This window comes from Eurytemora carolleeae, unplaced genomic scaffold (genome assembly GCF_000591075.1).
Source record: "Eurytemora carolleeae unplaced genomic scaffold, Eaff_2.0 scaffold17, whole genome shotgun sequence".
NCBI classification, from domain to species: domain Eukaryota; kingdom Metazoa; phylum Arthropoda; class Copepoda; order Calanoida; family Temoridae; genus Eurytemora; species Eurytemora carolleeae.
In genome coordinates, this window is record NW_019396047.1 from 469,847 (window position 1) to 486,321 (window position 16,475).

General features: G+C 32.7%; 1 protein-coding gene across 4 annotated transcripts; it reads left to right on the plus strand.

The window, feature by feature from the left end:
• Positions 1-3,711: 3,711 nt before the first annotated feature.
• Positions 3,712-15,638, plus strand: LOC111702971 (kinesin-related protein 4). Of its 4 annotated transcripts, XM_023474826.1 has the most exons (7): positions 3,712-3,943; positions 7,001-7,176; positions 7,940-8,008; positions 8,579-9,724; positions 9,857-13,936; positions 13,989-14,912; positions 14,974-15,634. In XM_023474826.1, the coding sequence occupies exons 2-7, from the start codon at positions 7,008-7,010 to the stop codon at positions 15,465-15,467; spliced, it is 6,882 nt and encodes a 2,293-aa protein (XP_023330594.1). In that variant the 5' UTR covers positions 3,712-3,943; positions 7,001-7,007; the 3' UTR covers positions 15,468-15,634. The 4 variants fall into 4 exon arrangements, with proteins under 4 accessions (XP_023330594.1, XP_023330585.1, XP_023330573.1 ...); XM_023474817.1 differs by having other exon boundaries at positions 8,579-13,936; positions 13,992-14,912; positions 14,974-15,638; XM_023474805.1 differs by having other exon boundaries at positions 8,579-13,936; positions 14,974-15,636.
• The last annotated feature ends 837 nt before the right edge of the window (positions 15,639-16,475 follow it).

The window sequence follows — 16,475 nt, forward strand, 5'->3', positions numbered from 1 at the left end:
TTGCTTTCTTTACTTTTAACAACAAAAATATCAACAACAAAATTATATTATTAATTTAATAATTATGATTTTTATTATAAATATGTTATAACAATAAGAGTAAAAGCAATGTTCTAATTGTAATTTTGATAATTCTATGTTAACTATTTATAACACTGTTATTTTGGTTCCCAGTGTTATAAAGTTTTTGAACCAGGGGTGTATAATTATATAATTCCATATTTTTGATTCTTTCCCCCCCCCTCTAAATTTTTTTTGAATTCCTTCCCCAAACTCGACAACTCAAAAGACATAGATTAAACTCTTCTTAGATTTATTATAGTATCATCTAAAAAAATTTACTTATTCTTACTTAATTAAACAGTAAAAAAGTCTACAGTGACATGAGACTGATTTTCTTGGTTCTTCCGTTGCTGTCCAAGAGTTGCAGACAGATCTGCAAACTTCAGTTTGGAGAACTGTCTGGAAAGTCTGGCGTTGTCCAACTTTCTTACAAAGGTCATCTCCTTCATAAACTCATCCCTGATTTCAGGGATGATTTTTTTCTTTAAGATATGATTTTGAAGAGGAGGAGCATTAAAAGCTATGATAAGCGCTCTTGAGAAAAAGCTTGATGTAAGGTTTCTTCCTTTATTAACTAGTATATTCATGAGGGATCCCACACTTTCACAGTAGGCTTCAGTATATGATTTGATATTAACATGTTCAAACAGGTCAAAGAATCTAGACTCTGCTGACAAACTCTGCCTATAATTCTTTTGGAACAGTTGATATAACACTTCCAAGGAATGCTGATCAGAATTTTGTTTAAATGTCAGGAATTGAATGTATGTCTGGAGAAGGCTATCCTAAACTTCAAACTTCTCCTGAAGTTTGTCTTCTATAAGATTTTTTAACCAGCTCCTCTAGATTTACTCTGGCACTTGTTTCTAACATGTCTTTACTGATGTTTTCAGCCCACTCTGTTCTATGAAAAGCCTCTACAGAAGCCTTTACAAGTGAAGTAGGTTTAAATCGTTTTTCCAAGGATGTAAAGATGTCCTCACATACCTCACTAAGTTGCTTTTCAACTTCTCAATAGAATTATCAGTCAAAGACATAACTGAAACCTCTTGCTCAGAAATATCCTGAGATGTTAGATGGTTGTTTTTGACTTTATCATTATCTTCCTCATCCTCATCCTCATATCTTGAATGTTTGTAGATGTCAGGAAAGACAGATATCATTTCCAAGTTCAGGCGCACAGCAGCAGATCTTTTTACTGTCTCTTTAAGTTTCAAATGAGTTCTGTAAATTCCATTTTTAAGATTGTTGACATGTTTTGATGGTATCCCAATTCCAGACATCATTTCTTGATCAGACCATGAGAATTTTTCTTTCAGTTGGCTTGGCTCAACTGTTCCTTAAGTTTTTCAACACACAAAAATATGGTTCCTAGAAAAAAACTTGTAGCTTGTGTTGATTTAAATAAGATAAATGATAATTACACACTGTAGTGATGACTCATACCCAACACAGGTCAACATAATGTTGTAACATGTTTTCAACTCCAGCAAATTGAAACAACAATTGTGACAATACATTACCTTCTTTTTCCATTCCCCTTACTCTCCCATCCTCTCCACTTTCACTTCCCATTATCCCCTTCCCTTTCCCTTCCCCTTCCCCTCTTTTGTGACCTTTAATTTCTTTTCCCCCCCCAGGGGGGGGGGAAATGGAATTATATACACCCCTGTTTTGAACAGAAATTTTCTCCTTAGAAGGTTTAAGCCTTTTTAGATTTAATTTTGTCCCGAGCTTTAGCGAGGGACAAAATATAAATAAAATTTAAGCCCAAAAACTAATTATAACTCTTTTATTTTTTGAAACGTTTGTGTCTTATTTCAATGCTATTTCTATAGATCAAATAAGCTTTGAAACAAATCAGAAGTAAAAAAATAAAGTTGATTTTAATTTTATTTTCATTTCAATTGAATTAATTTTTCAAGCAAAAATTGATAATGGAATTTCCAGAAAAGAATTGTGTCTTTGAAAAATCAAATTTTCTCTATATCTTAGCAACCCAATATCGTCGATCTTAGATTTTTCAAACTATAAATTCTGCTGGATCAAATAATCTAATTCTGAAATATATTTACACTATCAGATTGCAAAGAAAATTTTAGTTTGTGGCAAAAACTCAATTCCATTGTATATTTTTTTTGTAATTTGTAAAGATGGATTACAGATATTACCTTTCATCATGTCCCGTGTAAACCCCAAGTCACCCTCTTCCGACTTTAAGTTGACTTTTATCATGCGGAATTAGTAGACTAAAAGTACATGAATCATAAGTAGTGTTTCTGACTTTTTGGGCCTCGATCACCAACAATCTAGCTATACCTCAAAACGGAAAGGGTCGGGTTTCATACCCACCTCTGTGCATTACCCCCCACCATAAATCATCATGTTGCCATGTGTTTATTTTTAGTAGCTGCAGCTGCTAGCTGACAGCTTGGACAGTTTGCTAACTTATTTAGTCTCTTTCAGGTTGATTAAAGGCTAGCTTTTTTTTTAATTTAAAAAGCTAGTGTTAATACACGTCACTTTGAATTATCAGCGTTTAGATGTCACTCAGATAAAAGCATGTCATTGATAAGCGCCCACAAAGGTTGCCCATACTCAGTTTTTTTCGGAAATGATTCCTTTTTTCAGTGTAAACATTTCACTATAGAGCTAGTCATAAGTTGATATAATTGTCAAAGAGTCTTAAAAGAAATATAAAACATCCTGAGAGAAAATTCAGTGCATTTTCTTAATGAAATTATTATATTTAGAAAAAATTAAAAATTTTTAAACCCAAAACTTCACTTCTAAATTATAAACTTTTATTAAGAAAATTGAATCTTAAAATTTCTTACTTTTTTAGTTTTACGGAAAACATTTAGAGACACCTAGTGGTGAAAATAGAAACTAAAAAGATTCAAGTTTTACGTCAACAGCTTGTATATTTTACAAACACACAAAATTAGACATGCACAAACATATGCATATATTAACAGAGTGCTGGGGTAAGGGGGGGGGCTAGAGGAGGGGAAATTTTCTCACAGCTGGAAACATATCTGAAATTTGATCCAGATGTATCATGAGGGGTAACTTTTTTCTAACTAAATTAGACATCTAGCCAATAATGGGGAAAAGGGAAGCAGCATATTGGAGGGGTAACACATGTGTTAATTATAAAGGATATATTGAGGTATAACTTTCTTGGTCGGGTTGTCAGCTAAATTATACATCCAGGCTAAAAATGGAAATAGGGAAGTAGGGGGGGTAGTTGGGGGGAAATATATTTACAAAATTGTATCAAGTTACAGAGATTCCATGCTTCATCTTGATTTTGTCGACCAGTAAGTCAGGAAAGTCGCAGTAGTCAATGAATTAGACCTCTTGGGTTTACACGGGGTAGATCTTTTTAATCTTTAATAATTCATGAAATATATTTCTCTACCCTACCCTCCCCTCCTCTACCCTCTCTACCCTCAATTCCTCTACCCTCTCTACCCTCCCCTCCTCTACCCTCCTCTAACCTTCTCTAAACTATCTGTAAGTATCTCTAAGCTATTAATAAAGCCTGATGGTTCTATGAGTATATATATTGGAATTTGGAATGTTTTAGTTTCTACCTGGTATTGATTCTCTTCCAGTGCTCCAGTAATATATTGAGTACTGAGGAGGGAGTATAACTACAATAATTCTCCGGTATTTACTTAACAACCCGGAAATACAGAAACAGAAAATTTCTTTATTACCAGCAAAATCAATTTTTTTCATTACGGAGTGTTTTAATCTACATCTGACAGGCTGTCAACTACCTTTCCTGTCCATCCATTATCCTTTAATTTCTTCCGTATTACAATTCGGAATATTCTGGATGAAGATATGACTGGTGAAAGATAAATAAGAGGTAAATCAAAACTAATTCATTTTAAACTACATATCCTAAAAATAAAATAGAATTTGAAAATAAGAAGAAAAACAACTTGAAACATTGAAGTGTACCATATTGTAATAGGATTACATTTGTACATTTATCATAAGTTAACAAGGTGAAACTTTCATGAAAAATGTATATTTCATCTTTCACCAGGAAAATATCAAACTATAGCAAAGGAATTGAGTCTTTGCAAAAAAAATCTGATCTTCTAACCTCTATATCTTGTCGTTATAAATTCGTAAGATTAAATAATCCAAGTTTGAAATATCAAAGGTTTACCATGTTGCACAAATATAGGGATTATAAAATTTGAGTTTGTGTAAAAAAATCGATTCCTTAGAAGATTTAAACAATCGAATCATAGACTAATACAGAATAAAAAGATCATTGATCATATTTCATCAAACTATGATGTAATATGAGATGTAAGATGAGAATATCGTCCAATTGCACTAATTTTCGTTTCAAAATCAGATATAATTTGGTGGATTTATATGATTTTAACATTTTTGGTTCTTACTTGGGTAGTAAACTTATCTGCACAAAAAGTAAATATTATTTTTAATTACTAAAAAATATCTTAAAATTTTCATTTTTTACTGTACTAAAAACTTTAGGACTGGACTAAGAATGATCTAGACATTTTTATCAAAAAATTGCCCCATAGTTTAAACCTTTAAAGTCTTAAACAGATAAAATAGTTTTAATTGATTGGGTAGAAGGTCCAATAGAAAGATTATATTGTGATATTTGAAAAGAGTCACGGCACATATTGATAAAATTATCGGAAAAGGAAACTTTTTACATGGTCAAATTATAAACTGGGTTTCGAAAAGTTAAGTTACTGTGAGATTTGTTTGTTGATGTGTATAAAAAGCGTTTTATTTTTCTTAACTAAACAGCGATAGTTAAAATACTAAAATGGTTGCTTGTAAACATCATTAATATAAATTACATTTATTTTTTTGAAAATAGGAAATGAGAAAAAAATATTCTAAGGTCTAAAAAATTAGTGAGATATTACAATTTATTTATTCCCTCCTAACGAGATTTTTTTTATCAGTTTAAAAAAATGTTCCTTTCCAAACTGGGTTTCATTATTTGAGGTGAGGGTCTAAAGATTCGGTCTCTGAATAAACTTTTAATAATGTGTAAAAGTTTATCAACATAGTTATGGAACTTTTTTGGCTGTTAAAACATATATCATTATTTGAAAAATAACCCTGAACCATATTTTTATTAGACAATAAATTATATATAATATTGATAGATCATAACAAAGTTAGGTAACTCAAGGGCACCAAAGGACAACTTGTAAAAATGATTAATAGAAAACATCAAGTTGTTTTTCATGCATGTATTTTTTCCAATGGATCAAGGTAATGACTAATCCTGTGGATCAATAATAAGCTCTTTGCTCATCTATATATATATATATATACTTTACTTGTATATATATACTTTACTGGTATATATATATACTTTGCTTATATATATATATATATATATATATATATATATATACTATGCTTGTCTGGGTGTCTGTTTGTTTTTTTGTATCCAATAAACTTCAAAACGGCTGAACCGATCGGTCCCAAATTTTGTGTGCAGGCCCCAGGGAAGTTTTATAAATGATCAAAATTTCAAAAATTTGCCTGCAACAAAATAGATTTTATTAAATTTTTGAAAATTTTGAAAATCCACGAAATTTTTTTTTAAATCCCGGACTTTTTTTGTTTTGTTTTACTATCTACGCAAAGAGAACATGTTCACATAGAATTGATGGGCGCAAAGCGCCCTAAAAGACGCCTATATTTATATATATACTTTGCTTGTCCGTCTGAAAGCCTAGTCCAGCTAGTTTGTAATATATTTATGGACCAAACCCCCTGGGACAAAAGGACTACCGCCCTCCCCCCTGAATACGTTATTGTGTGTCATTAGCGTCATAAATATGATACTGATAAATAACGATTATTGATAAAACTTTAACAACAAGTTTTGCCATGGAAAAACAACTACGCTGTATGTATGTATTCCTTGTCCGTAATACAAAAATTAAATTAAATAAACTTTTGAACTTCTAAACTTTGAAGTGCTTGTTTTAATTTTGAATTGTTCATTTTATAAAAGCTGATTCCGTTATTCTTGATAGTTAAGAATTATGCACAATTCTTACTTCCTCGTTCCATCTTCCCTCGACTTTAATTATTGATTTCACTTCGCCTTCTAAAATAACCTCTCTTTCTGACATCTGAATAAATGATATCCTTGCAGCATTTCTATGCTCCACAATAAATGTATCTTGAAGACTTGATCACCTGAATTTCTAACGGATTTCATACTTTAGGATAATCATTGAAAATACTGTTAAGGTTGTTTTTCTTATCACAGCTTTTTTTGTTCGAAATGACAACTGAAACTGAACAATTTCCCTGCATTTCTGGCCTATTTCGGCGCATTTTTCATTGAGATTTCAGCAAATCGAAAAAAATATGTGTAGAGAATCTTCCTTTATTTTATAGTTCTTGTCAAATCGGAACTTTCCATGCAGAATCATTTTGCCAAGATTTGAGTTTGTATTATCTATATACATAAAGTATAATCTCTGTTTATCTGCTTTGAGGCCGAATTTAAAGAATTTAAGCGGCGGTTTAAATTTAAACCGCGGCTCAAATATGGTTGGTTCCACTTAAAATCGTATTAAGTTTTTCAAGATTTAAGCCGGCGCTCAATTGAAACCGGTTTTTGGTTGATTTGAGACGCGCCTTAAATTCATTAAATTCGGACATTGGTGTTTGTTTGTATGTCACATCCTATATCATAAACCCCTTGACCGATCTGTCTCAAAGGAATCTTGAGTCTTTGCTATAAGCTCTTATTCCTATATCTTTGCAAACTTATGCTGCAGACCTTAGATATTTCAAACTATGAATTTTGTTAAATCAAATAATCTAAGTTAGGCAATGGATTCTTAGCTATCTTTAACATAATTTGTAAACATTACAAATATCTCAAATATCCTAGGTTTTAAATGGAGATGACAGATACCCGGCCCCTGTTTATCCGGTTGACCCTGCCAGCTGGTCTGGAGGACGCCCTGGAGGGATTGGCCCGCGAGGTTCTACGTCATCAACCAGAGAATATTCTAGAGTTTGCCGCCGACCATTTTGATCTTCAGCTCAGGAAACGATCAGAATCAGGTTTAAATTATGATAAAAATATTTATTCAGATATTTCCTGTTTAATTTCTAATCTTCAGAAAATTAATCAAAATCTTGTATTGTAAGTATAATTGTAGATATTAGCTTATTTATTTGTATTATTAGCTAAATGATAAACCTATTCCTATCATTGAAAGCATACAAAAATTGATATTTTTAGCAATATGAATGTCATTTTGTGTGCTTAGGATGCCATAAATTCAAATGATGGACTAACAACTAAATTATGTAATTTCAGTCTTTATTTGCTGTAATTTAAATTATTTTCTAAGTACGAAACCATCTTTTGACATTCAAAATTGAATTAAAGTTTGTGTAGAAATATGAAACTGATACAGTGATAACCAAAAAACTCTGAAATAGGAAGACGACTTAATAGAGCAATACTTAAGTGTATTTCAAATGAAATGAAATCAAATCGTATTTTTTTTCTGTAGTAAACATTATAACAAAGTAACCAATAAATGAAAATAATAATATACTTAAAATTACTACAGGGGGGGGGGGGGCTCAGATAGTATTTGATTAAGGATAATGTAATTTATTATCTTGTATTTAATCATATCGTTTTACTAGTAAATTATTAATCACTACTTGAGTGAAATGGGTCTGTTTACACTGCACAATTGCTGTGTCCCATGCTTATTTGACTATTTAAAGTAATAACGAGTTTAAAAGTTGTCTTCCTATTCCAGAATTTTCTGATTATCACTGTAGAGATGTGATTTAATTACTATTCTAGGAGTCTTAGATATCAGTGACAAAGCGTTTTCAGCTGGTGAAGATGTATCAGAGATAGAAGATATTGAAGGTAACAATATTTATATTTATTCAGCTGGTGAAGATGTATCAGAGATAGAAGATATTGAAGGTAACAATATTTATATTTATTCAGCTGGTGAAGATGTATCAGAGATAGAAGATATTGAAGGTAACAATATTTATATTTGTCTTAATATTACTTTTAATCAATTCTATTTCTGAGGGAATTTATCACACTTAATATTTCACGGGCGGTTAAGAAACTTTATCGACCTGCTATTGAAATTTAAAATTTCAGACATGATATTTCCCATTGTAGGGCAATAAAGTATAAAGTATAACTCTATCGACCTGCTATCAAATATTTAAAGTAAAATCTAATAAAACTATAAATACGTTTTAAAATTTTTAAAAAGAATAAGGAAAGAAATAATTAATCATTGATAACTTAAAAGAATTAAGAAATATCTTGAAAATTTTCATTCTGAAAGTTTTTTTTGATTAATTTCAGGTAGGATAGGTAACAATATCACAGAGTTTTTAGCACTTTTTTCTTTAAGATTGAAATTAATTCTGCTAACTTTCATAATTATTATGTTAATAATTTGTAATTATTTAGATGAAAGAAGTTCTCCTGTGTCGAATGTTGGGCTTGAGAAATCAAATATTGATGATGATGAGGAGGAGAATATACAAGAAAAAGATGATTTAGAAGTTGTTCAAGCTAAATTAATTCCTTTAACTGAAATAAAAGATGATGATACTGAAGAATTGGTAAAGGATAATTTAGAATTGATTGATAATGAGGAAAAACATGAGGCAAATGATGCTAATGAGGGCCAAGAAACTGAAACTTACGATCTAGGGGCTGAAACGTCAACACCTGTTGAAGATTTTGAAAAAATAACGGAAAACGGTGAGTTGAAGATATTGATAAATGAAAATGAGGAATCAGAAAATACTGAAAATCAAGAATTAGAAGTTGAAGGAGTAAATCAAGTTGAAGATCTTGAATTTAACAATACAGAGACAGACACTGAAAAACAAGATATTCCTGAAACTGATATTGATTTGAACTCAGAAAAAATAAAAGATGCTGATGAAGAAACAAATAATGATGATGATGAAAATAAGGATACAGGATTAGAAAGTGTTGAAGATCAAGAAAAAGCTCAAACAGAGAGAGCTGATAATATTGAAGACGGACCAATAAATGAAGTAAAAACTGATCCAACCCAAACAACTGACCAACCTGACACTTTTGTGAAAGAACTTGACAAAATAGACATTGACTTAGAAGATATAGAAGTTCAACAGGCAGCAACGAAAATACAAGCAGGATTTAGAGGACATAAAGCACGGAAAGAATTGAAGAAAAATGTTAATGTTGATGAAACAACAGAACAAGAACAAAATACAATTGAATTGTTAAATGATGATTCAAATATGGATATTGATCTGATGGATCCAAATGTAGAACAAGCTGCTACCAAAATTCAGGCTGGGTTTAGAGGTATTAAGGCAAGACAAGAAGTTAAAAAACTTAAGGAACAAAGAGAAATTGTTGAAGATGTTGAATCCTTCCAGAATGAAGACTTGCTCATGGAAAAAGCAGCAGAGGTAGATATTGATTTAACAGATTCAGATGTGGAAAAAGCTGCTACTAAGATACAGGCTGGCTTTAGAGGTATCAAAGCCAGGCAAGAGGTTCAGAAAATGAAAGAAGAATCCAATTATTTGCTACTTGATGAACAAGAAAACACAGGTGAGACTGAGTCATTACTTGAACCTGAAGTGGATGTTGACCAAATTTATGCAAATGAGTCAATGCAATCACTTGAAACTGATCTTGCACTTAAAACTGAACCTAATTCTGAAATAGATATTGATTTTACAGATCCAGATGTAGAACAAGCTGCAACTAAGATTCAAGCGGGATTTAGAGGTATAAAAGCTAGGCAGGAGGTTAAGAAAATGCAAGATGAAAGGAAAGCTGTTCATCATGTTGATATAGAAAGAGCAACCACAGAAGAAACTGATGCTTTAATTCAATCTGAACCTGAATCTAACCCTGAAGCTGATATTGATTTTACAGATCTAGATGTAGAACAAGCATCAACTATGATCAACAATATTGGTGAGACTGAGTATATACTTAAAAATGAACCAGAACCTGAGACTGAAATAGATATTGACGACACAGATCCAGATGTAGAGCAAGCTGCTACTAAGATACAAGCAGGATTCAGAGGTATTAAAGCTAGACAAGAAGTTAAGAAAATGAAAGATGAAAGCAAATTAGTATTTCCGCCAGAAGAAGTAAATATAGTTGAGTTTGAGTCAATACTTGAAAACAAACCAGCACCTGATACGGAAATAGATATTGATTTAACTGATCCAGATGTAGAGCAAGCTGCTACTAAGATTCAAGCAGGATTCCGAGGTATTAAAGCTAGACAGGAAGTTAAGAAAATGAAAGATGAAAAAGTAATTGTTGATCAAACTGAAGATATAGATGAATCAAAACTTACAGCAAATCCTTTGACAGAACCTGAAATAGATATTGATTTAACTGATCCAGATGTAGAACAAGCTGCTACTAAGATTCAAGCAGGATTTAGAGGTATTAAAGCTAGGCAGGAAGTTCAGAAAATGAAAGATGATAAAGTAATTGTTACACAAACTGAAGAAGTAGATGAATCAAAACCTACAGCATATCCTATGACAGAACCTGATATAGATATTGATTTAACTGATCCTAATACAGAGCATGCTGCTACGAAAATACAGGCTGGGTTCAGGGGTAGTAAAGCTCGAAAAGAAGTTCAGAAAATGAAAGATGAAATTAAATCTGTATTCCCTGATGAAGAAGTATATGACATTCAGACTGAGCCCTTACATATACCTGAACCTGAAGTAGATATTGATTTAACAGATCCAGATGTAGAACAAGCTGCCACTAAGATTCAGGCAGGATTTAGAGGTATTAAAGCTAGGCAGGAAGTAAAGAAAATGAAAGATGAAAAAGAATTTGCCACTGAAAGAGACACAATAACTGAACCGGAATCAGCTAATTCAGAGAATAGGGATAACAATGTCATAGATATAGATCTAACAGATCCTGAGGTTCAGGAAGCTGCTATCAAGATACAAGCAGGGTTTAGAGGCATAAAAGCAAGGCAAGAAGTTAAAAAAATAAAAGATACAAATGAATCAGTTCAACCAGAAGAAACTGAGATGGAAAATGAAACTGAAGAAAAAGTAGATATTGATCTAACAGATCCAGATATGGAACTAGCTGCAACCAAGATTCAAGCAGGATTCAGAGGCATTAAAGCTAGACAGGAAGTAAAGAAAATAAGGGATGAAAGCAAATTAGTAATTCCTCCAGATGAAGAAAATACAGTTGAGTCTGAGTCTATACTTGTAAATGAACCAGCACCTGATCCTGAAATAGATATTGATTTAACTGATCCAGATGTAGAGCAAGCTGCTACTAAGATTCAAGCAGGATTCCGAGGTATTAAAGCTAGACAGGAAGTTAAGAAAATGAAAGATGAAAAAGTAATTGTTGATCAAACTGAAGATATAGATGAATCAAAACTTACAGCAAATCCTTTGACAGAACCTGAAATAGATATTGATTTAACTGATCCAGAAGTAGAGCAAGCTGCTACTAAGATTCAAGCTGGATTTAGAGGTATTAAAGCTAGGCAGGAAGTTAAGAAAATGAAAGATGATAAAGTAATTAATGAACAAACTGAAGAAGTAGATGACTCAAAACTTATAGAAAATCCTGATATAGATATTGATTTAACTGATCCTAAAACAGAGCATGCTGCTACAAAAATACAGGCAGGGTTCAGGGGTAGTAAAGCTCGACAAGAAGTTCAGAAAATGAAAGAGGAAATTAAATCTGCACTCCCTGCTGAACAAGTAGATAAGGTTGAGACTGAGCCCTTACTTATACCTGAACCTGAAGTAGATATTGATTTGACAGATCCAGATGTAGAACAAGCTGCCACTAAGATTCAAGCTGGATTTCGAGGTATTAAAGCTAGACAGAAGGTTAAGAAAATGAAAGATGAAAAAGAAATCATTCAGATAACAAAACAAGAACAGATATCTGAACAAGAACCAATACCTGAACAAGAACTAGCTGATATAGATATAGATTTAACAGATCCTGAGGTTGAGCAAGCTGCTACCAAGATACAAGCAGGGTTTAGAGGCATAAAAGCAAGGCAAGAAGTTAAAAAAATGAAAGATACAAATGAATCAGCTCAACCAGAAGAAATTGAGATGGAAACTGAAACTGAAGAAAAAGTAGATATTGATCTAACAGATCCAGATATGGAACTAGCTGCTACCAAGATTCAAGCAGGATTCAGAGGTATTAAAGCTAGACAGGAAGTTAAGAAAATGAAAGATGAATGCAAATCAATAATTCCTCTAGAAGAAGAAAATATAGTTGTGATTGAGTCTATACTTGAAAATGAACCAGCACCTGATCCTGAAATAGATATTGATTTAACTGATCCAGATGTAGAACAAGCAGCTACTAAGATTCAAGCAGGATTCCGAGGTATTAAAGCTAGACAGGAGGTGAAGAAAATGAAAGATAAAAAAGAATCGCTTCAGATAACTGAACAAGCACTAATAGCTGAACAAGAACCAATAACTAATCAAGATTTAATAAATGCACAAGAACCAATTACTGAACTAGAACCAACTGATACTGAGAAAGAGGATAAAGATGTCATAGATATAGATCTAACAGATCCAGAGATTGAGCAAGCTGCTACTAAGATACAAGCAGGGTTTAGAGGTATAAAAGCAAGAAAAGAAGTTCAGAAAATGAAAGATTCAAATGAATTAATTCAGCCAATTAATCAAGAAGAGACTGAGCTAGAAACTGAAACTGAAGCAAAAGCAGATATTGATCTAACAGATCCAGATATGGAACTAGCTGCTACCAAGATTCAAGCAGGATTCAGAGGCATTAAAGCGAGGCAGGAAGTTAAGAAAATGCAAGATGAAAAAGAATTTGTTATGATAACTGAACAAGAATCAGCTGCACCTGAAATTGAGGATAAAAATGATGTAGACATAGATTTTTCAGATCCAGATTTAGAACAAGCTGCTACTAAGATCCAAGCTGGATTTAGAGGTCTTAAAGCTAGGCAGGAAGTAAAAAAAATGAAAGGTGAAGAAGAATTTGTTCAGATAACTGAACAAGAACAAGCGGATCTTAAAAATGAACTAGAATCTGAACCTAATATAGATATTGACTTAACAGATCCAGATGTAGAACAAGCAGCTACCAAGATTCAAGCAGGTTTCAGAGGTATAAAAGCTAGAAAGGAAGTAAAGAAAATAAAAGAAGAAAGCTCAACTTTTCTCCCTTCTAAACAAGGTGATGAGAGCAAGGTTGATCCTTTAAATGAACTGAATTATGACCCTGAAATAAATATTGACCTCACAGATCCAGATGTAGAACAAGCAGCTACCAAAATACAAGCAGGGTTCAGAGGTATAAAAGCTAGACAAGAAGTTAAGAAAATGAAAGATGAAAGCAACCCTATTATTTCCCCATATCAAGAACAAATAATAAAGACTGAGTCTTTACTGAACGTAAATCCAGAACCTACACCTGAGGTAGATAGTGACTTGGATTGTGAAGCAGTTGTAGATAATGATAACCAAGAGCTTGAAGATGCAGCAACCAAAATTCAAGCAGGATTTAAAGGAATGAAGGCAAGAAAAGAAGTTAAACAAAGAAAAGAAGATGCTAAAGCAAAGGATGATGAAGGAAATATGAGTAATGCCACAGAAGACGTCAGTGCTGTGGGTGAAGAAGAAACAGAAGAGGGTACAGTGCTAGGAGAACCCTTAGGAGAAAAAAATGATTCTTATCCATCTCAAGATGATGGTTATATTTCTCCTTTACTTTCAGAAAGCACTGACATTCACACAGGTACTAAAAAACTAACTTCTTTAAACTAATAATCTAACATATTTTTGTTTAGCAGTATTAGCCCCTGAACTATCTGAAAACATGGCTTCTCTACCTAGTGAAGAAGAACACAGTTTTGACACGATTCAACGAAGCTCTTCTGTGGAGAGTGGATTTTCAAATGATGTAAATAATGATGAAAAATTATCAAAGGAGGAAAAAGCTGCTACATTAATCCAGGCTGGATTTCGCGGAATGAAAGGAAGAAAGCAGCTGAAAAATATTTTAAAATCCTCAACAGAAGTGCCTGTAAATGAAGAGCATGATACTATTAGTCTAAGGGAAAAGTCAGGCAAAGTTGCAAGGGTAGGTGCAATACCTTTTGAACTTCATCATAGTTTCAATCCTGAAGATGAAACTGAGATCAGAGAAGGGGATAAAGATAGCTTTAACAGGCTCAGCTCTGAGCACACTATTGACCTGAATATAAACAGGGAGTCCAGTATTGTGAAAACAGATGAGAAAAAGTTTGAGCTCGACAACAATGATGAGTTTGATCCTAATACATCAATCATAGTTTATATGGATGAAAGCCAACCATCAAGCAATGTACTGGAACTCTATCTTTTTGAAAAGAAAGTCAAGTTTGTCAAAACCCAGGTTTCTAGGAAGCGGAAAAATCATCTAACTCCTGAGTTCCTTGAGATAAATCCTGAAGGAACCTTGCCAACTATGCTTTTTGATAAAAATATCATGAAAGCTGGATCAATGAAAATTGCTCATTTTATTGAAGAACATTTACCGATTACTGAATATCCTGCACTTATTCCTTGCACCAATCCACCTCCATTGTACCAGAAATATCTGTATTTTAGCTCACAATTTGATGATATAGACATGACAGCATTGGAAATAGGCAGCAAACTTCTTACTTTGGAGAATCAGTTGACTGTAAAAGACATTTCAGAAGAAATAGATGAAATGGTGCAACTCTCAGGTATTATAATTTGCATCCAAGAATATGAGCTATATGTATAATTAATGTTTTTATATTTTAGGTGCGGATGACATTTTAGAGCCTCATCTTTCGAAGGTAATAGAAACCACCAAGAAAACATGGCTCAGTGGAACAGAAAGCTACCATGACCTATTAAACAAAGTTAAACAAGTCCTTAATAACTGTGAGGCAGAGTTTGCTGAGTCCACGAGTTCATGGTTGTTAGGATCAACTTTCACAGCTGTAGATATACAACTAGGAGTACTTATTAACCACCTGGAGAAGATTGGTCTATTTGAAATCATCTGGGATGGAAAAGAGTATCTACAATGTTTCTGGAAAAGTTTCAAGGCACGTCAAAGTGTTCAGAAGATTTTGTTTAAATCTGGAGAAAACCTTGATAGTTCCGAGAATGTAAACGAGTCTGGAGCAGTGAGACCAGGTTCAGGAGATATGACAAGGGTAGATGACGAGTTTTTAACTTTAGATAATTCAACAGAGAAGGAGGAGGTGCAGAGTAGAAGAGAAGACAGAACTTGGTATAATCTCTGGTGAACATTATACACATAAATTAAGCACTTCAGTATTTTAGCTTGAAATCAGTTTTGAAATAAGTATATTTATAATTATAATGATAAATGTAAAGACTAATTTTAATATTAGAATAATCAAAATAAAAAGTGAAATATAAAGATAAAGGGTGGAATAGTGTTGAATATAAAGGTGAAGGTGTTGAATAAAAAGATGAAGGGAGTGGTATATGTTGAATATTAAGATGAAGGGAGGGGTACTGTTGAATATAAAGATGAAAGGAGGAGTAGGGTTAAATATAAAGATGAAGGGAGTGGTATATGTTGAATATTAAGATGAAGGGAGGAGTACTGTTGAATATAAAGATGAAGGGAGGAGTACTGTTGAATATAAAGATGAAGGGAGGAGTATGTTGAATATAAAGATGAAGGGAGGAGTATGTTGAATATAAAGATGAAGGGAGGAGTAGTGTTGAATATAAAGATGAAGGGAGGAGTAGTGTTGAATATAAAGATGAAGGAAGCAGTAGTGTTAAATATAAAATTGAAGGGAGGGGTATATGTTGAATATAAAGATAAAGGGAAGACTAGTGTTAAATATGAAGGGAGGAGTAGTGTTGAATATAAAGATTAAGGGAGGAGTAGTGTTAAATATAAAGATGAAGGTGTTGAATATTAAGATGAAGGGAGGAGAAGTGTTGAATACAAATGATGAAGGGAGGACTATAGTGTTATATAAAGATGAAGGAAGAAGTAGTGTTGAATATAAAGATGATGGGAGAGTAATGTTGAATGTAATTAAAGATGAAGGGAGTAGTGTTGAATATAAAGATGAAGGAAGGAGTAGGGTTGAATATAAAGAAATAGGGAGGCGGAGGAGTAGTGAATATATAAAGATGAAGGAAGGAGTAGTGTTGAATATAAAGATGAAGGAAGGAGTAATGTTGAATATAAAGATTAAAGATGAAGGAAGGAGTATTGTTGAATATAAAGATTATTATTTTACTGATTGTACTTCCAAAATAAATAAAAA

Bases quoted from the DNA above. Each gene is read 5' to 3' on its own strand.
- LOC111702971 (XM_023474805.1), top strand. From the start codon at position 7,008: ATGGAGATGACAGATACCCGGCCCCTGTTTATCCGGTTGACCCTGCCA. The intron at 7,177-7,939 runs GTTTAAATTATG...TTACTATTCTAG, and splicing joins CAGGAAACGATCAGAATCAG to GAGTCTTAGATATCAGTGAC. The intron at 14,913-14,973 runs GTATTATAATTT...TTTATATTTTAG, and splicing joins TGAAATGGTGCAACTCTCAG to GTGCGGATGACATTTTAGAG.